General features: G+C 38.8%; 1 protein-coding gene across 1 annotated transcript in view; it reads right to left on the minus strand.

Annotated features, from left to right (window-relative positions):
• Positions 1-2: 2 nt before the first annotated feature.
• Positions 3-21486, minus strand: part of LOC139949162 (uncharacterized) — a 30998-nt gene continuing 9514 nt past the window's right edge. The window contains exons 7-23 of the mRNA XM_071947562.1: positions 21408-21482; positions 20963-21306; positions 20677-20836; positions 20414-20499; positions 6930-7086; positions 6638-6712; positions 6193-6536; positions 5907-6066; positions 5571-5729; positions 5099-5457; positions 4798-4975; positions 3789-3854; positions 3344-3687; positions 3058-3217; positions 2793-2878; positions 1972-2128; positions 3-19 (exon numbers count right to left, since the gene is read on the minus strand). Coding sequence (XP_071803663.1) covers positions 3-19; positions 1972-2128; positions 2793-2878; positions 3058-3217; positions 3344-3687; positions 3789-3854; positions 4798-4975; positions 5099-5457; positions 5571-5729; positions 5907-6066; positions 6193-6536; positions 6638-6712; positions 6930-7086; positions 20414-20499; positions 20677-20836; positions 20963-21306; positions 21408-21482 — 2927 coding nt within the window. The remainder of the gene's footprint in view (positions 20-1971; positions 2129-2792; positions 2879-3057; positions 3218-3343; positions 3688-3788; positions 3855-4797; positions 4976-5098; positions 5458-5570; positions 5730-5906; positions 6067-6192; positions 6537-6637; positions 6713-6929; positions 7087-20413; positions 20500-20676; positions 20837-20962; positions 21307-21407; positions 21483-21486) is intronic.

A 21486-nucleotide genomic window follows, 5' to 3' on the forward strand; every position in this document is an offset into this window, starting at 1 on the left:
CCTCAATAGTCAAGGTAAACTGTGAACAGGAGAAGAAAGTTTTTGCTTGACTACAAGATTTATAATCAATGAGCACATTGTGAAAAATAAAAGTGAAAACAATAATTATAAGTGGATTAGTTAAAAAATGTTCCCACTCACCTCCGTGATTGTATTTTTGATCACCACTTGCTTGAAATCTGTCTCGTCTACTCTCTTTGCAAGTAATGTGAAAGTGAATTTGACTGACTGTGGTGACGTTGATCCCGTCTTTGGTGTGGTCGTTCCTTCTGCTTGTCCAGAAGTAACACTTGATGTGATTTTCTTCAAAGTGATAAGAACTCCACGAACATTGATATTGCTATTGAACTTTCTCTCCAGAACAGCACTGTTGCCAACAGACTGATCGATTGGTAACTCGGAAAATGTGAGAAAGCCTGACTCATCTGTCAAGAGATTTCCTCTTGTCTGGTCCTTTGTCTCTACACCGCTCTCGCTATCCATATTTTGAAGACAGTACCCTGAACGGACAGAAATGGTTATTGTTAACACTGAAAGTTTTTTTTATCAGATCTAAGGTTATTGCTATAGTCATTTTTATTTCTCAGAATATAAAACTGTATGTCTTTACCCTCTGTGGTTGAAACCAGAGATGTTGTTGAGGTTGTTGTTCGTTCTGTGGTTGTCTGAGTTGGTGTTGTAACTGCCACAGTGCTTGTTGATTCTTCGGTTGTCATTGTTGGTGTTGTCACAGAGACTGCTGTAGTTGTTACCTGGGTTGTGGTGAATTCTGGGACAAAACAAAAAGAGGGGATTGGAATCAGAACAGTTTGTAATACAAACAAAAGGACTGGGTCTTAAGACTGTTTATTTTAAAGGCTTGCCTATTTGTAACGTGCATTTCAAGAAACAAATAATTTCTTACATACAAGTAACAGGAATACTGTATTCCTGCTACTATCAGCTTACCTTCTGCACAGCCCAATACATGTAGCTCCAAGGTTGCAGACGAAACACCAGTGACCTCTAGGACAGTCACACGGAATGCCACAACCCCTTCAATGACTTCATTTCCAAGTTTTAGGAACTTCTGCAAGGGTTGATCACTGACTGGTGTGAATGTGATCACCTGTGGAGAGAGAATTATAACGTGAACCTCAGAAATTACTCTTGATGCAATTTCTTCAGAAATCTTCACATGTTTTATATTACTTGACTCTGGAAATAAGTGTGTTAGATTGTTTGCTATATTCACCTTGGGTTCTTGGTTGTCTTCCAGCAACAGGGGCTTAAAGTCATCGTTTCTCTCCTTCTTGGTGAAGAAATTTATAGTCACAGACACGAGTTCCTCATTTCCAGTCGGAGATGGTGTCGAGGAAGATGATGATGGAACAAGCCTAATACTGATTGCTCTGATAGAGGCAGATCTTGTTAAAATGCCATCAACACTGGGCAGGTTGTTGTCTCCCACCTCCAAAGGCAAGCTTTCGAACTTGATGTAAGTTGTTCCATTTTCTACTTGTAAAGTAATTAGATCTGAGGTAGGTGTAAAACCTTCCTGAAGGCCTTCTTCACCATCCATATTCTCCAAACAGTAACCTGCAAGGTAAATAAATCAGTAATGGTATGAAAGTCATGTATGTTTGTTCAAAAAGCTGTAAGAATGAAGGCTTGGTTATTTATCGCATATTCGTAATTACCTGGAGTTGTTGATAGCTGAGGAGTTGTGGTGCTAACAGTACTGCTAGTTGTAGTTTGCGTAGTTGTTGAGACTTCTAAAACGGCAAGAAAGTTCTTGAGTAAATTAATTCCATCTGTTGTGATACCCAATGTTAGCAAATGTGTATTGAGTGATCTGAAATCATGAAACACTGGCAGACCAAACAAACTAACTTTTTCGTCAGACTGAGTTTTATTGAGGGAAAAAGTTCTTGGTCAAACTGAATTTTATTGAGGGAAAAAGTTCTTTACTTGGTAAACGAATTTTATTACCTTCAGCACATCCCAAGACAGTTAACTCAATAGTTGCTCCGCTGACACCTGAGACATCAATGAACTTGATCTTAAGTTCCGTTATACCTTGTAGTGATGGTTCGTCCTCTGCAAATACCTTCATTTCCGATTGAATACCCTCAATAGTCAAGGTAAACTGTGAACAGGAGAAGAAAGTTTTTGCTTGACTTCAAGATTTATAATCAATGAGCACATTGTGAAAAATAAAAGTGAAAACAATAATTATAAGTGGATTAGTTAAAAAATGTTCCCACTCACCTCCGTGATTGTATTTTTGATCACCACTTGCTTGAAATCTGTCTCGTCTACTCTCTTTGCAAGTAATGTGAAAGTGAATTTGACTGACTGTGGTGACGTTGATCCCGTCTTTGGTGTGGTCGTTCCTTCTGCTTGTCCAGAAGTAACACTTGATGTGATTTTCTTCAAAGTGATAAGAACTCCACGAACATTGATATTGCTATTGAACTTTCTCTCCAGAACAGCACTGTTGCCAACAGACTGATCGATTGGTAACTCGGAAAATGTGAGAAAGCCTGACTCATCTGTCAAGAGATTTCCTCTTGTCTGGTCCTTTGTCTCTACACCGCTCTCGCTATCCATATTTTGAAGACAGTACCCTGAACGGACAGAAATGGTTATTGTTAACACTGAAAGTTTTTTTTATCAGATCTAAGGTTATTGCTATAGTCATTTTTATTTCTCAGAATATAAAACTGTATGTCTTTACCCTCTGTGGTTGAAACCAGAGATGTTGTTGAGGTTGTTGTTCGTTCTGTGGTTGTCTGAGTTGGTGTTGTAACTGCCACAGTGCTTGTTGATTCTTCGGTTGTCATTGTTGGTGTTGTCACAGAGACTGCTGTAGTTGTTACCTGGGTTGTGGTGAATTCTGGGACAAAACAAAAAGAGGGGATTGGAATCAGAACAGTTTGTAATACAAACAAAAGGACTGGGTCTTAAGACTGTTTATTTTAAAGGCTTGCCTATTTGTAACGTGCATTTCAAGAAACAAATAATTTCTTACATACAAGTAACAGGAATACTGTATTCCTGCTACTATCAGCTTACCTTCTGCACAGCCCAATACATGTAGCTCCAAGGTTGCAGACGAAACACCAGTGACCTCTAGGACAGTCACACGGAATGCCACAACCCCTTCAATGACTTCATTTCCAAGTTTTAGGAACTTCTGCAAGGGTTGATCACTGACTGGTGTGAATGTGATCACCTGTGGAGAGAGAATTATAACGTGAACCTCAGAAATTACTCTTGATGCAATTTCTTCAGAAATCTTCACATGTTTTATATTACTTGACTCTGGAAATAAGTGTGTTAGATTGTTTGCTTTATTCACCTTGGGTTCTTGGTTGTCTTCCAGCAACAGGGGCTTAAAGTCATCGTTTCTCTCCTTCTTGGTGAAGAAATTTATAGTCACAGACACGAGTTCCTCATTTCCAGTCGGAGATGGTGTCGAGGAAGATGATGATGGAACAAGCCTAATACTGATTGCTCTGATAGAGGCAGATCTTGTTAAAATGCCATCAACACTGGGCAGGTTGTTGTCTCCCACCTCCAAAGGCAAGCTTTCGAACTTGATGTAAGTTGTTCCATTTTCTACTTGTAAAGTAATTAGATCTGAGGTAGGTGTAAAACCTTCCTGAAGGCCTTCTTCACCATCCATATTCTCCAAACAGTAACCTGCAAGGTAAATAAATCAGTAATGGTATGAAAGTCATGTATGTTTGTGCAAAAAGCTGTAAGAATGAAGTTTTGGATGACTGTAAGTTATTCCTAATTACCTTGAGTTGTTGATAGCTGATGACTTGTAGTGCTGCTGGTCTTGGTTGTTGTAGTGGTCGTTGGTGCTTTAGGTTTTTAAGAAAAGTGCATAACAATTGAGAATAAATTATCATAGATGTTAAATTTGCATCAGGGATAAAGATTATTCATTTTGGTTTTCACCCATATACACCATTGAGTGTGTATTACTGTATACTTGGTACTTACCCGAGTACTGTGAAAAAAATCACATACATATTACTCGGGTGGGAATATTCAGTAGCTAGAGGCAGTTCATTACATTAATAAATTCTCAATAACAAAATCAAGTAGCAGAATTTGAACTCTGTCCGAGTTGAACAAACTGACCTGACTTTATTGTAGTTAAAAGATATTTTGTTAGTCTGTAGCAATGAAAGGATTCATTATGCATAACAAAAAACATTGCAAGTGTGAAGAGACAAATGGATTCGCTTACGAGGAGGACGGCCCTTGATGGTAGTAGTCGATAGCAAAGTGTCTCCTGTTGGCAAACCTAAAGGATTAATCAAAATATTGTGTAATGTTCAGAACACAACAGAATGAATCCATCCAAGATGCTCATACATTTTTCCTGGTATTATAGTAAACACATGCACTTGTTATCAAGACTCTTCTCTTAATAAATACAATTATTTTACCTTTAGTTGTAGGGGATTTGGTTGTCACATATTCTGTTGTTGAAAACTCTGTAAAAGCAAAAGTTATTGTTCAATAATTAGTTGTTTGTAGAATATTATTATAGTAAAGGGTTAACGTGAATGTTGTAAAGAAATAGGTAATGTTTTCAAACCCTGTTTCAATGGAGAATAAGAAGAAATCACAATCCAACAAACCTAGTGGATAACAGGATAAGTTGTGTCAAAAATGACTTTGAGAAAAGTATTTCCATATGTGGTAATGTGCAATTTGTACCAAAACTTGTCTTTGTAATTGTCCAACAAAATTTAATGCTAAAAAACTTGGGGGGGGGGGGGGGGGGTTCTTTACTTTGTAAACGAATGTGATTACCTTCAGCACATCCCAAGACAGTCAACTCAATAGTTGCTCCGCTGACACCTGAGACATCAATGAACTTGATCTGGAGTTCCTTTATACCTTCTAGTGATGGTTCGTTCATGGGAAATACCTTCATTTCTGATTGAATACCCTCAATAGACAAGGTAAACTGTGAACAGGAGAATGGAAGTTTTTGCTTTACTTCAAGATTGATAATCAATGAGCACATTGTGAAAAATAAAAGTGAAAACAATAATTATAAGTGGATTAGTTAAAAAATGTTCCCACTCACCTCCGTGATTGTATTTTTGATCACCACTTGCTTGAAATCTGTCTCGTCTACTCTCTTTGCAAGTAATGTGAAAGTGAATTTGACTGACTGTGGTGACGTTGATCCCGTCTTTGGTGTGGTCGTTCCTTCTGCTTGTCCAGAAGTAACACTTGACGTGATTTTCTTCAAAGTGATAAGAACTCCACGAACATTGATATTGCTATTGAACTTTCTCTCCAGAACAGCACTGTTGCCAACAGACTGTTCGATTGGTAACTCGGAAAATGTGAGAAAGCCTGACTCATCTGTCAAGAGATTTCCTCTTGTCTGGTCCTTTGTCTCTACACCGCTCTCGCTATCCATATTTTGAAGACAGTACCCTGAACGGACAGAAATGGGTATTATTAACACTGATAGTTTTTTTTTAAATCAGATCTAAGGTTACTGCTATAGTCATTTTTATTTCTCAGAATACAAAACTGTATGTCTTTACCCTCTGTGGTTGAAACCAGAGATGTTGTTGAGGTTGTTGTTCGTTCTGTGGTTGTCTGAGTTGGTGTTGTAACTGCCACAGTGCTTGTTGATTCTTCGGTTGTCGTTGTTGGTGTTGTCACAGAGACTGCTGTAGTTGTTACCTGGGTTGTGGTGAATTCTGGGACAAAACAAAAAGGGGATTGGAATCAGAACAGTTTGTAATTCAAACAAAAGGACTGGGTCTTAAGACTGTTTATTTTAAAGGCTTGCCTATTTGTAACCTGCATTTCAAGAAACAAATAATTTCTTACATACAAGTAACAGGAATACTGTATTCCTGCTACTATCAGCTTACCTTCTGCACAGCCCAATACATGCAGTTCCAAAGTTGCAGACGAAACACCAGTGACCTCTAGGACAGTCACACGGAATGCCACAACCCCTTCAATGACTTCATTTCCAAGTTTTAGGAACTTCTGCAAGGGTTGATCACTGACTGGTGTGAATGTGATCACCTGTGGGGAGAGAATTATAACGTGAACCTCGGAAATTACTCTTGATGCAATTTCTTCAGAAATCTTCACATGTTTTATATTACTTGACTCTGAAAATAAGTGTGTAAGATTATTTGTTATATTCACCTTTGGTTCTTGGCTGTCTTCCAGCAACAGGGGCTTAAAGTCATCGTTTCTCTCCTTCTTGGTGAAGAAATTTATAGTCACAGACACAAGTTCCTCATTTCCAGTCGGAGATGGTGTCGAGGAAGATGATGATGGAACAAGCCTAATACTGATTGCTCTGATAGAGGCAGATCTTGTTAAAATGCCATCAACACTGGGCAGGTTGTTGTCTCCCACCTCCAAAGGCAAGCTTTCGAACTTGATGTAAGTTGTTCCATTTTCTACTTGTAAAGTAATTAGATCTGAGGTAGGTGTAAAACCTTCCTGAAGGCCTTCTTCACCATCCATATTCTCCAAACAGTAACCTGCAAGGTAAATAAATCAGTAATGGTATGAAAGTCATGTATGTTTGTTCAAAAAGCTGTAAGAATGAAGGCTTGGTTATTTATCGCATATTCGTAATTACCTGGAGTTGTTGATAGCTGAGGAGTTGTGGTGCTAACAGTACTGCTAGTTGTAGTTTGCGTAGTTGTTGAGACTTCTAAAACGGCAAGAAAGATCTTGTGTAAATTAATTCCATCTGTTGTGATACCCAATGTTAGCAAATGTGTATTGAGTGATCTGAAATCATGAAACACTGGAAGACCAAACAAACTAACTTTTTGGTCAGACTGAGTTTTATTGAGGAAAAAAGTTCTTGGTCAAACTGAATTTTATTGAGGGAAAAAGTTCTTTACTTGGTAAACGAATTTTATTACCTTCAGCACATCCCAAGACAGTTAACTCAATAGTTGCTCCGCTGACACCTGAGACATCAATGAACTTGATCTGAAGTTCCGTTATACCTTGTAGTGATGGTTCGTCCTCTGCAAATACCTTCACTTCCGATTGAATACCCTCAATAGTCAAGGTAAACTGTGAACAGGAGAAGAGAGTTTTTGCTTGACTACAAGATTTATAATCAATGAGCACATTGTGAAAAATAAAAGTGAAAACAATAATTATAAATGGATTAGTTAAAAAATGTTCCCACTCACCTCCGTGATTGTATTTTTGATCACCACTTGCTTGAAATCTGTCTCGTCTACTCTCTTTGCAAGTAACGTGAAAGTGAATTTGACTGACTGTGGTGACGTTGATCCCGTCTTTGGTGTGGTCGTTCCTTCTGCTTGTCCAGAAGTAACACTTGATGTGATTTTCTTCAAAGTGATAAGAACTCCACGAACATTGATATTGCTATTGAACTTTCTCTCCAGAACAGCACTGTTGCCAACAGACTGTTCGATTGGTAACTCGGAAAATGTGAGAAAGCCTGACTCATCTGTCAAGAGATTTCCTCTTGTCTGGTCCTTTGTCTCTACACCGCTCTCGCTATCCATATTTTGAAGACAGTACCCTGAACGGACAGAAATGGGTATTATTAACACTGATAGTTTTTTTTTAAATCAGATCTAAGGTTACTGCTATAGTCATTTTTATTTCTCAGAATACAAAACTGTATGTCTTTACCCTCTGTGGTTGAAACCAGAGATGTTGTTGAGGTTGTTGTTCGTTCTGTGGTTGTCTGAGTTGGTGTTGTAACTGCCACAGTGCTTGTTGATTCTTCGGTTGTCGTTGTTGGTGTTGTCACAGAGACTGCTGTAGTTGTTACCTGGGTTGTGGTGAATTCTGGGACAAAACAAAAAGGGGATTGGAATCAGAACAGTTTGTAATTCAAACAAAAGGACTGGGTCTTAAGACTGTTTATTTTAAAGGCTTGCCTATTTGTAACGTGCATTTCAAGAAACAAATAATTTCTTACATACAAGTAACAGGAATACTGTATTCCTGCTACTATCAGCTTACCTTCTGCACAGCCCAATACATGCAGTTCCAAAGTTGCAGACGAAACACCAGTGACCTCTAGGACAGTCACACGGAATGCCACAACCCCTTCAATGACTTCATTTCCAAGTTTTAGGAACTTCTGCAAGGGTTGATCACTGACTGGTGTGAATGTGATCACCTGTGGGGAGAGAATTATAACGTGAACCTCGGAAATTACTCTTGATGCAATTTCTTCAGAAATCTTCACATGTTTTATATAACTTGACTCTGAAAATAAGTGTGTTAGATTATTTGTTATATTCACCTTGGGTTCTTGGCTGTCTTCCAGCAACAGGGGCTTAAAGTCATCGTTTCTCTCCTTCTTGGTGAAGAAATTTATAGTCACAGACACAAGTTCCTCATTTCCAGTCGGAGATGGTGTCGAGGAAGATGATGATGGAACAAGCCTAATACTGATTGCTCTGATAGAGGCAGATCTTGTTAAAATGCCATCAACACTGGGCAGGTTGTTGTCTCCCACCTCCAAAGGCAAGCTTTCGAACTTGATGTAAGTTGTTCCATTTTCTACTTGTAAAGTAATTAGATCTGAGGTAGGTGTAAAACCTTCCTGAAGGCCTTCTTCACCATCCATATTCTCCAAACAGTAACCTGCAAGGTAAATAAATCAGTAATGGTATGAAAGTCATGTATGTTTGTTCAAAAAGCTGTAAGAATGAAGGCTTGGTTATTTATCGCATATTCGTAATTACCTGGAGTTGTTGATAGCTGAGGAGTTGTGGTGCTAACAGTACTGCTAGTTGTAGTTTGCGTAGTTGTTGAGACTTCTAAAACGGCAAGAAAGATCTTGTGTAAATTAATTCCATCTGTTGTGATACCCAATGTTAGCAAATGTGTATTGAGTGATCTGAAATCATGAAACACTGGCAGACCAAACAAACTAACTTTTTGGTCAGACTGAGTTTTATTGAGGGAAAAAGTTCTTGGTCAAACTGAATTTTATTGAGGGAAAAAGTTCTTTACTTGGTAAACGAATTTTATTACCTTCAGCACATCCCAAGACAGTTAACTCAATAGTTGCTCCGCTGACACCTGAGACATCGATGAACTTGATCTGAAGTTCCGTTATACCTTGTAGTGATGGTTCGTCCTCTGCAAATACCTTCACTTCCGATTGAATACCCTCAATAGTCAAGGTAAACTGTGAACAGGAGAAGAAAGTTTTTGCTTGACTACAAGATTTATAATCAATGAGCACATTGTGAAAAATAAAAGTGAAAACAATAATTATAAGTGGATTAGTTAAAAAATGTTCCCACTCACCTCCGTGATTGTATTTTTGATCACCACTTGCTTGAAATCTGTCTCGTCTACTCTCTTTGCAAGTAATGTGAAAGTGAATTTGACTGACTGTGGTGACGTTGATCCCGTCTTTGGTGTGGTCGTTCCTTCTGCTTGTCCAGAAGTAACACTTGATGTGATTTTCTTCAAAGTGATAAGAACTCCACGAACATTGATATTGCTATTGAACTTTCTCTCCAGAACAGCACTGTTGCCAACAGACTGTTCGATTGGTAACTCGGAAAATGTGAGAAAGCCTGACTCATCTGTCAAGAGATTTCCTCTTGTCTGGTCCTTTGTCTCTACACCGCTCTCGCTATCCATATTTTGAAGACAGTACCCTGAACGGACAGAAATGGGTATTATTAACACTGATAGTTTTTTTTAAAATCAGATCTAAGGTTACTGCTATAGTCATTTTTATTTCTCAGAATACAAAACTGTATGTCTTTACCCTCTGTGGTTGAAACCAGAGATGTTGTTGAGGTTGTTGTTCGTTCTGTGGTTGTCTGAGTTGGTGTTGTAACTGCCACAGTGCTTGTTGATTCTTCGGTTGTCGTTGTTGGTGTTGTCACAGAGACTGCTGTAGTTGTTACCTGGGTTGTGGTGAATTCTGGGACAAAACAAAAAGGGGATTGGAATCAGAACAGTTTGTAATTCAAACAAAAGGACTGGGTCTTAAGACTGTTTATTTTAAAGGCTTGCCTATTTGTAACGTGCATTTCAAGAAACAAATAATTTCTTACATACAAGAAACAGGAATACTGTATTCCTGCTACTATCAGCTTACCTTCTGCACAGCCCAATACATGCAGTTCCAAAGTTGCAGACGAAACACCAGTGACCTCTAGGACAGTCACACGGAATGCCACAACCCCTTCAATGACTTCATTTCCAAGTTTTAGGAACTTCTGCAAGGGTTGATCACTGACTGGTGTGAATGTGATCACCTGTGGGGAGAGAATTATAACGTGAACCTCGGAAATTACTCTTGATGCAATTTCTTCAGAAATCTTCACATGTTTTATATAACTTGACTCTGAAAATAAGTGTGTTAGATTATTTGTTATATTCACCTTGGGTTCTTGGCTGTCTTCCAGCAACAGGGGCTTAAAGTCATCGTTTCTCTCCTTCTTGGTGAAGAAATTTATAGTCACAGACACAAGTTCCTCATTTCCAGTCGGAGATGGTGTCGAGGAAGATGATGATGGAACAAGCCTAATACTGATTGCTCTGATAGAGGCAGATCTTGTTAAAATGCCATCAACACTGGGCAGGTTGTTGTCTCCCACCTCCAAAGGCAAGCTTTCGAACTTGATGTAAGTTGTTCCATTTTCTACTTGTAAAGTAATTAGATCTGAGGTAGGTGTAAAACCTTCCTGAAGGCCTTCTTCACCATCCATATTCTCCAAACAGTAACCTGCAAGGTAAATAAATCAGTAATGGTATGAAAGTCATGTATGTTTGTTCAAAAAGCTGTAAGAATGAAGGCTTGGTTATTTATCGCATATTCGTAATTACCTGGAGTTGTTGATAGCTGAGGAGTTGTGGTGCTAACAGTACTGCTAGTTGTAGTTTGCGTAGTTGTTGAGACTTCTAAAACGGCAAGAAAGATCTTGTGTAAATTAATTCCATCTGTTGTGATACCCAATGTTAGCAAATGTGTATTGAGTGATCTGAAATCATGAAACACTGGCAGACCAAACAAACTAACTTTTTGGTCAGACTGAGTTTTATTGAGGGAAAAAGTTCTTGGTCAAACTGAATTTTATTGAGGGAAAAAGTTCTTTACTTGGTAAACGAATTTTATTACCTTCAGCACATCCCAAGACAGTTAACTCAATAGTTGCTCCGCTGACACCTGAGACATCGATGAACTTGATCTGAAGTTCCGTTATACCTTGTAGTGATGGTTCGTCCTCTGCAAATACCTTCACTTCCGATTGAATACCCTCAATAGTCAAGGTAAACTGTGAACAGGAGAAGAAAGTTTTTGCTTGACTACAAGATTTATAATCAATGAGCACATTGTGAAAAATAAAAGTGAAAACAATAATTATAAGTGGATTAGTTAAAAAATGTTCCCACTCACCTCCGTGATTGTATTTTTGATCACCACTTGCTTGAAATCTGTCTCGTCTACTCTCTTTGCAAGTAATGTGAAAGTGAATTTGACTGACTGTGGTGACGTTGATCCCGTCTTTGGTGTGGTCGTTCCTTCTGCTTGTCCAGAAGTAACACTTGATGTGATTTTCTTCAAAGTGATAAGAACTCCACGAACATTGATATTGCTATTGAACTTTCTCTCCAGAACAGCACTGTTGCCAACAGACTGTTCGATTGGTAACTCGGAAAATGTGAGAAAGCCTGACTCATCTGTCAAGAGATTTCCTCTTGTCTGGTCCTTTGTCTCTACACCGCTCTCGCTATCCATATTTTGAAGACAGTACCCTGAACGGACAGAAATGGGTATTATTAACACTGATAGTTTTTTTTAAAATCAGATCTAAGGTTACTGCTATAGTCATTTTTATTTCTCAGAATACAAAACTGTATGTCTTTACCCTCTGTGGTTGAAACCAGAGATGTTGTTGAGGTTGTTGTTCGTTCTGTGGTTGTCTGAGTTGGTGTTGTAACTGCCACAGTGCTTGTTGATTCTTCGGTTGTCGTTGTTGGTGTTGTCACAGAGACTGCTGTAGTTGTTACCTGGGTTGTGGTGAATTCTGGGACAAAACAAAAAGGGGATTGGAATCAGAACAGTTTGTAATTCAAACAAAAGGACTGGGTCTTAAGACTGTTTATTTTAAAGGCTTGCCTATTTGTAACGTGCATTTCAAGAAACAAATAATTTCTTACATACAAGAAACAGGAATACTGTATTCCTGCTACTATCAGCTTACCTTCTGCACAGCCCAATACATGCAGTTCCAAAGTTGCAGACGAAACACCAGTGACCTCTAGGACAGTCACACGGAATGCCACAACCCCTTCAATGACTTCATTTCCAAGTTTTAGGAACTTCTGCAAGGGTTGATCACTGACTGGTGTGAATGTGATCACCTGTGGGGAGAGAATTATAACGTGAACCTCGGAAATTACTCTTGATGCAATTTCTTCAGAAATCTTCACATGTTTTATATAACTTGACTCTGAAAATAAGTGTGTTAGATTATTTGTTATATTCACCTTGGGTTCTTGGCTGTCTTCCAGCAACAGGGGCTTAAAGTCATCGTTTCTCTCCTTCTTGGTGAAGAAATTTATAGTCACAGACACAAGTTCCTCATTTCCAGTCGGAGATGGTGTCGAGGAAGATGATGATGGAACAAGCCTAATACTGATTGCTCTGATAGAGGCAGATCTTGTTAAAATGCCATCAACACTGGGCAGGTTGTTGTCTCCCACCTCCAAAGGCAAGCTTTCGAACTTGATGTAAGTTGTTCCATTTTCTACTTGTAAAGTAATTAGATCTGAGGTAGGTGTAAAACCTTCCTGAAGGCCTTCTTCACCATCCATATTCTCCAAACAGTAACCTGCAAGGTAAATAAATCAGTAATGGTATGAAAGTCATGTATGTTTGTTCAAAAAGCTGTAAGAATGAAGGCTTGGTTATTTATCGCATATTCGTAATTACCTGGAGTTGTTGATAGCTGAGGAGTTGTGGTGCTAACAGTACTGCTAGTTGTAGTTTGCGTAGTTGTTGAGACTTCTAAAACGGCAAGAAAGATCTTGTGTAAATTAATTCCATCTGTTGTGATACCCAATGTTAGCAAATGTGTATTGAGTGATCTGAAATCATGAAACACTGGCAGACCAAACAAACTAACTTTTTGGTCAGACTGAGTTTTATTGAGGGAAAAAGTTCTTGGTCAAACTGAATTTTATTGAGGGAAAAAGTTCTTTACTTGGTAAACGAATTTTATTACCTTCAGCACATCCCAAGACAGTTAACTCAATAGTTGCTCCGCTGACACCTGAGACATCGATGAACTTGATCTGAAGTTCCGTTATACCTTGTAGTGATGGTTCGTCCTCTGCAAATACCTTCACTTCCGATTGAATACCCTCAATAGTCAAGGTAAACTGTGAACAGGAGAAGAAAGTTTTTGCTTGACTACAAGATTTATAATCAATGAGCACATTGTGAAAAATAAAAGTGAAAACAATAATTATAAGTGGATTAGTTAAAAAATGTTCCCACTCACCTCCGTGATTGTATTTTTGATCACCACTTGCTTGAAATCTGTCTCGTCTACTCTCTTTGCAAGTAATGTGAAAGTGAATTTGACTGACTGTGGTGACGTTGATCCCGTCTTTGGTGTGGTCGTTCCTTCTGCTTGTCCAGAAGTAACACTTGATGTGATTTTCTTCAAAGTGATAAGAACTCCACGAACATTGATATTGCTATTGAACTTTCTCTCCAGAACAGCACTGTTGCCAACAGACTGTTCGATTGGTAACTCGGAAAATGTGAGAAAGCCTGACTCATCTGTCAAGAGATTTCCTCTTGTCTGGTCCTTTGTCTCTACACCGCTCTCGCTATCCATATTTTGAAGACAGTACCCTGAACGGACAGAAATGGGTATTATTAACACTGATAGTTTTTTTTAAAATCAGATCTAAGGTTACTGCTATAGTCATTTTTATTTCTCAGAATACAAAACTGTATGTCTTTACCCTCTGTGGTTGAAACCAGAGATGTTGTTGAGGTTGTTGTTCGTTCTGTGGTTGTCTGAGTTGGTGTTGTAACTGCCACAGTGCTTGTTGATTCTTCGGTTGTCGTTGTTGGTGTTGTCACAGAGACTGCTGTAGTTGTTACCTGGGTTGTGGTGAATTCTGGGACAAAACAAAAAGGGGATTGGAATCAGAACAGTTTGTAATTCAAACAAAAGGACTGGGTCTTAAGACTGTTTATTTTAAAGGCTTGCCTATTTGTAACGTGCATTTCAAGAAACAAATAATTTCTTACATACAAGAAACAGGAATACTGTATTCCTGCTACTATCAGCTTACCTTCTGCACAGCCCAATACATGCAGTTCCAAAGTTGCAGACGAAACACCAGTGACCTCTAGGACAGTCACACGGAATGCCACAACCCCTTCAATGACTTCATTTCCAAGTTTTAGGAACTTCTGCAAGGGTTGATCACTGACTGGTGTGAATGTGATCACCTGTGGGGAGAGAATTATAACGTGAACCTCGGAAATTACTCTTGATGCAATTTCTTCAGAAATCTTCACATGTTTTATATAACTTGACTCTGAAAATAAGTGTGTAAGATTATTTGTTATATTCACCTTGGGTTCTTGGCTGTCTTCCAGCAACAGGGGCTTAAAGTCATCGTTTCTCTCCTTCTTGGTGAAGAAATTTATAGTCACCGACACAAGTTCCTCATTTCCAGTCGGAGATGGTGTCGAGGAAGATGATGATGGAACAAGCCTAATACTGATTGCTCTGATAGAGGCAGATCTTGTTAAAATGCCATCAACACTGGGCAGGTTGTTGTCTCCCACCTCCAAAGGCAAGCTTTCGAACTTGATGTAAGTTGTTCCATTTTCTACTTGTAAAGTAATTAGATCTGAGGTAGGTGTAAAACCTTCCTGAAGGCCTTCTTCACCATCCATATTCTCCAAACAGTAACCTGCAAGGTAAATAAATCAGTAATGGTATGAAAGTCATGTATGTTTGTTCAAAAAGCTGTAAGAATGAAGGCTTGGTTATTTATCGCATATTCGTAATTACCTGGAGTTGTTGATAGCTGAGGAGTTGTGGTGCTAACAGTACTGCTAGTTGTAGTTTGCGTAGTTGTTAAGACTTCTAAAACGGCAAGAAAGATCTTGTGTAAATTAATTCCATCTGTTGTGATACCCAATGTTAGCAAATGTGTATTGAGTGATCTGAAATCATGAAACACTGGCAGGCCAAACAAACTAACTTTTTGGTCAGACTGAGTTTTATTGAGGAAAAAAGTTCTTGGTCAAACTGAATTTTATTGAGGGAAAAAGTTCTTTACTTGGTAAACGAATTTTATTACCTTCAGCACATCCCAAGACAGTTAACTCAATAGTTGCTCCGCTGACACCTGAGACATCGATGAACTTGATCTGAAGTTCCGTTATACCTTGTAGTGATGGTTCGTCCTCTGCAAATACCTTCACTTCCGATTGAATACCCTCAATAGTCAAGGTAAACTGTGAACAGGAGAAGAAAGTTTTTGCTTGACTACAAGATTTATAATCAATGAGCACATTGTGAAAAATAAAAGTGAAAACAATAATTATAAGTGGATTAGTTAAAAAATGTTCCCACTCACCTCCGTGATTGTATTTTTGATCACCACTTGCTTGAAATCTGTCTCGTCTACTCTCTTTGCAAGTAATGTGAAAGTGAATTTGACTGACTGTGGTGACGTTGATCCCGTCTTTGGTGTGGTCGTTCCTTCTGCTTGTCCAGAAGTAACACTTGATGTGATTTTCTTCAAAGTGATAAGAACTCCACGAACATTGATATTGCTATTGAACTTTCTCTCCAGAACAGCACTGTTGCCAACAGACTGTTCGATTGGTAACTCGGAAAATGTGAGAAAGCCTGACTCATCTGTCAAGAGATTTCCTCTTGTCTGGTCCTTTGTCTCTACACCGCTCTCGCTATCCATATTTTGAAGACAGTACCCTGAACGGACAGAAATGGGTATTATTAACACTGATAGTTTTTTTTTAAATCAGATCTAAGGTTACTGCTATAGTCATTTTTATTTCTCAGAATACAAAACTGTATGTCTTTACCCTCTGTGGTTGAAACCAGAGATGTTGTTGAGGTTGTTGTTCGTTCTGTGGTTGTCTGAGTTGGTGTTGTAACTGCCACAGTGCTTGTTGATTCTTCGGTTGTCGTTGTTGGTGTTGTCACAGAGACTGCTGTAGTTGTTACCTGGGTTGTGGTGAATTCTGGGACAAAACAAAAAGGGGATTGGAATCAGAACAGTTTGTAATTCAAACAAAAGGACTGGGTCTTAAGACTGTTTATTTTAAAGGCTTGCCTATTTGTAACGTGCATTTCAAGAAACAAATAATTTCTTACATACAAGTAACAGGAATACTGTATTCCTGCTACTATCAGCTTACCTTCTGCACAGCCCAATACATGCAGTTCCAAAGTTGCAGACGAAACACCAGTGACCTCTAGGACAGTCACACGGAATGCCACAACCCCTTCAATGACTTCATTTCCAAGTTTTAGGAACTTCTGCAAGGGTTGATCACTGACTGGTGTGAATGTGATCACCTGTGGGGAGAGAATTATAACGTGAACCTCGGAAATTACTCTTGATGCAATTTCTTCAGAAATCTTCACATGTTTTATATAACTTGACTCTGAAAATAAGTGTGTAAGATTATTTGTTATATTCACCTTGGGTTCTTGGCTGTCTTCCAGCAACAGGGGCTTAAAGTCATCGTTTCTCTCCTTCTTGGTGAAGAAATTTATAGTCACAGACACAAGTTCCTCATTTCCAGTCGGAGATGGTGTCGAGGAAGATGATGATGGAACAAGCCTAATACTGATTGCTCTGATAGAGGCAGATCTTGTTAAAATGCCATCAACACTGGGCAGGTTGTTGTCTCCCACCTCCAAAGGCAAGCTTTCGAACTTGATGTAAGTTGTTCCATTTTCTACTTGTAAAGTAATTAGATCTGAGGTAGGTGTAAAACCTTCCTGAAGGCCTTCTTCACCATCCATATTCTCCAAACAGTAACCTGCAAGGTAAATAAATCAGTAATGGTATGAAAGTCATGTATGTTTGTTCAAAAAGCTGTAAGAATGAAGGCTTGGTTATTTATCGCATATTCGTAATTACCTGGAGTTGTTGATAGCTGAGGAGTTGTGGTGCTAACAGTACTGCTAGTTGTAGTTTGCGTAGTTGTTGAGACTTCTAAAACGGCAAGAAAGATCTTGTGTAAATTAATTCCATCTGTTGTGATACCCAATGTTAGCAAATGTGTATTGAGTGATCTGAAATCATGAAACACTGGCAGACCAAACAAACTAACTTTTTGGTCAGACTGAGTTTTATTGAGGGAAAAAGTTCTTGGTCAAACTGAATTTTATTGAGGGAAAAAGTTCTTTACTTGGTAAACGAATTTTATTACCTTCAGCACATCCCAAGACAGTTAACTCAATAGTTGCTCCGCTGACACCTGAGACATCGATGAACTTGATCTGAAGTTCCGTTATACCTTGTAGTGATGGTTCGTCCTCTGCAAATACCTTCACTTCCGATTGAATACCCTCAATAGTCAAGGTAAACTGTGAACAGGAGAAGAAAGTTTTTGCTTGACTACAAGATTTATAATCAATGAGCACATTGTGAAAAATAAAAGTGAAAACAATAATTATAAGTGGATTAGTTAAAAAATGTTCCCACTCACCTCCGTGATTGTATTTTTGATCACCACTTGCTTGAAATCTGTCTCGTCTACTCTCTTTGCAAGTAATGTGAAAGTGAATTTGACTGACTGTGGTGACGTTGATCCCGTCTTTGGTGTGGTCGTTCCTTCTGCTTGTCCAGAAGTAACACTTGATGTGATTTTCTTCAAAGTGATAAGAACTCCACGAACATTGATATTGCTATTGAACTTTCTCTCCAGAACAGCACTGTTGCCAACAGACTGTTCGATTGGTAACTCGGAAAATGTGAGAAAGCCTGACTCATCTGTCAAGAGATTTCCTCTTGTCTGGTCCTTTGTCTCTACACCGCTCTCGCTATCCATATTTTGAAGACAGTACCCTGAACGGACAGAAATGGGTATTATTAACACTGATAGTTTTTTTTAAAATCAGATCTAAGGTTACTGCTATAGTCATTTTTATTTCTCAGAATACAAAACTGTATGTCTTTACCCTCTGTGGTTGAAACCAGAGATGTTGTTGAGGTTGTTGTTCGTTCTGTGGTTGTCTGAGTTGGTGTTGTAACTGCCACAGTGCTTGTTGATTCTTCGGTTGTCGTTGTTGGTGTTGTCACAGAGACTGCTGTAGTTGTTACCTGGGTTGTGGTGAATTCTGGGACAAAACAAAAAGGGGATTGGAATCAGAACAGTTTGTAATTCAAACAAAAGGACTGGGTCTTAAGACTGTTTATTTTAAAGGCTTGCCTATTTGTAACGTGCATTTCAAGAAACAAATAATTTCTTACATACAAGTAACAGGAATACTGTATTCCTGCTACTATCAGCTTACCTTCTGCACAGCCCAATACATGCAGTTCCAAAGTTGCAGACGAAACACCAGTGACCTCTAGGACAGTCACACGGAATGCCACAACCCCTTCAATGACTTCATTTCCAAGTTTTAGGAACTTCTGCAAGGGTTGATCACTGACTGGTGTGAATGTGATCACCTGTGGGGAGAGAATTATAACGTGAACCTCAGAAATTACTCTTGATGCAATTTCTTCAGAAATCTTCACATGTTTTATATAACTTGACTCTGAAAATAAGTGTGTAAGATTATTTGTTATATTCACCTTGGGTTCTTGGCTGTCTTCCAGCAACAGGGGCTTAAAGTCATCGTTTCTCTCCTTCTTGGTGAAGAAATTTATAGTCACAGACACAAGTTCCTCATTTCCAGTCGGAGATGGTGTCGAGGAAGATGATGATGGAACAAGCCTAATACTGATTGCTCTGATAGAGGCAGATCTTGTTAAAATGCCATCAACACTGGGCAGGTTGTTGTCTCCCACCTCCAAAGGCAAGCTTTCGAACTTGATGTAAGTTGTTCCATTTTCTACTTGTAAAGTAATTAGATCTGAGGTAGGTGTAAAACCTTCCTGAAGGCCTTCTTCACCATCCATATTCTCCAAACAGTAACCTGCAAGGTAAATAAATCAGTAATGGTATGAAAGTCATGTATAATTGTTCAAAAAGCTGTAAGAATGAAGGCTTGGTTATTTATCGCATATTCGTAATTACCTGGAGTTGTTGATAGCTGAGGAGTTGTGGTGCTAACAGTACTGCTAGTTGTAGTTTGCGTAGTTGTTGAGACTTCTAAAACGGCAAGAAAGATCTTGTGTAAATTAATTCCATCTGTTGTGATACCCAATGTTAGCAAATGTGTATTGAGTGATCTGAAATCATGAAACACTGGCAGGCCAAACAAACTAACTTTTTGGTCAGACTGAGTTTTATTGAGGAAAAAAGTTCTTGGTCAAACTGAATTTTATTGAGGGAAAAAGTTCTTTACTTGGTAAACGAATTTTATTACCTTCAGCACATCCCAAGACAGTTAACTCAATAGTTGCTCCGCTGACACCTGAGACATCGATGAACTTGATCTGAAGTTCCGTTATACCTTGTAGTGATGGTTCGTCCTCTGCAAATACCTTCACTTCCGATTGAATACCCTCAATAGTCAAGGTAAACTGTGAACAGGAGAAGAAAGTTTTTGCTTGACTACAAGATTTATAATCAATGAGCACATTGTGAAAAATAAAAGTGAAAACAATAATTATAAGTGGATTAGTTAAAAAATGTTCCCACTCACCTCCGTGATTGTATTTTTGATCACCACTTGCTTGAAATCTGTCTCGTCTACTCTCTTTGCAAGTAATGTGAAAGTGAATTTGACTGACTGTGGTGACGTTGATCCCGTCTTTGGTGTGGTCGTTCCTTCTGCTTGTCCAGAAGTAACACTTGATGTGATTTTCTTCAAAGTGATAAGAACTCCACGAACATTGATATTGCTATTGAACTTTCTCTCCAGAACAGCACTGTTGCCAACAGACTGTTCGATTGGTAACTCGGAAAATGTGAGAAAGCCTGACTCATCTGTCAAGAGATTTCCTCTTGTCTGGTCCTTTGTCTCTACACCGCTCTCGCTATCCATATTTTGAAGACAGTACCCTGAACGGACAGAAATGGGTATTATTAACACTGATAGTTTTTTTTAAAATCAGATCTAAGGTTACTGCTATAGTCATTTTTATTTCTCAGAATACAAAACTGTATGTCTTTACCCTCTGTGGTTGAAACCAGAGATGTTGTTGAGGTTGTTGTTCGTTCTGTGGTTGTCTGAGTTGGTGTTGTAACTGCCACAGTGCTTGTTGATTCTTCGGTTGTCGTTGTTGGTGTTGTCACAGAGACTGCTGTAGTTGTTACCTGGGTTGTGGTGAATTCTGGGACAAAACAAAAAGGGGATTGGAATCAGAACAGTTTGTAATTCAAACAAAAGGACTGGGTCTTAAGACTGTTTATTTTAAAGGCTTGCCTATTTGTAACGTGCATTTCAAGAAACAAATAATTTCTTACATACAAGTAACAGGAATACTGTATTCCTGCTACTATCAGCTTACCTTCTGCACAGCCCAATACATGCAGTTCCAAAGTTGCAGACGAAACACCAGTGACCTCTAGGACAGTCACACGGAATGCCACAACCCCTTCAATGACTTCATTTCCAAGTTTTAGGAACTTCTGCAAGGGTTGATCACTGACTGGTGTGAATGTGATCACCTGTGGGGAGAGAATTATAACGTGAACCTCGGAAATTACTCTTGATGCAATTTCTTCAGAAATCTTCACATGTTTTATATAACTTGACTCTGAAAATAAGTGTGTAAGATTATTTGTTATATTCACCTTGGGTTCTTGGCTGTCTTCCAGCAACAGGGGCTTAAAGTCATCGTTTCTCTCCTTCTTGGTGAAGAAATTTATAGTCACAGACACAAGTTCCTCATTTCCAGTCGGAGATGGTGTCGAGGAAGATGATGATGGAACAAGCCTAATACTGATTGCTCTGATAGAGGCAGATCTTGTTAAAATGCCATCAACACTGGGCAGGTTGTTGTCTCCCACCTCCAAAGGCAAGCTTTCGAACTTGATGTAAGTTGTTCCATTTTCTACTTGTAAAGTAATTAGATCTGAGGTAGGTGTAAAACCTTCCTGAAGGCCTTCTTCACCATCCATATTCTCCAAACAGTAACCTGCAAGGTAAATAAATCAGTAATGGTATGAAAGTCATGTATGTTTGTTCAAAAAGCTGTAAGAATGAAGGCTTGGTTATTTATCGCATATTCGTAATTACCTGGAGTTGTTGATAGCTGAGGAGTTGTGGTGCTAACAGTACTGCTAGTTGTAGTTTGCGTAGTTGTTGAGACTTCTAA

This window comes from Asterias amurensis, chromosome 16 (assembly GCF_032118995.1).
Source record: "Asterias amurensis chromosome 16, ASM3211899v1".
NCBI classification, from domain to species: Eukaryota; Metazoa; Echinodermata; class Asteroidea; order Forcipulatida; family Asteriidae; genus Asterias; species Asterias amurensis.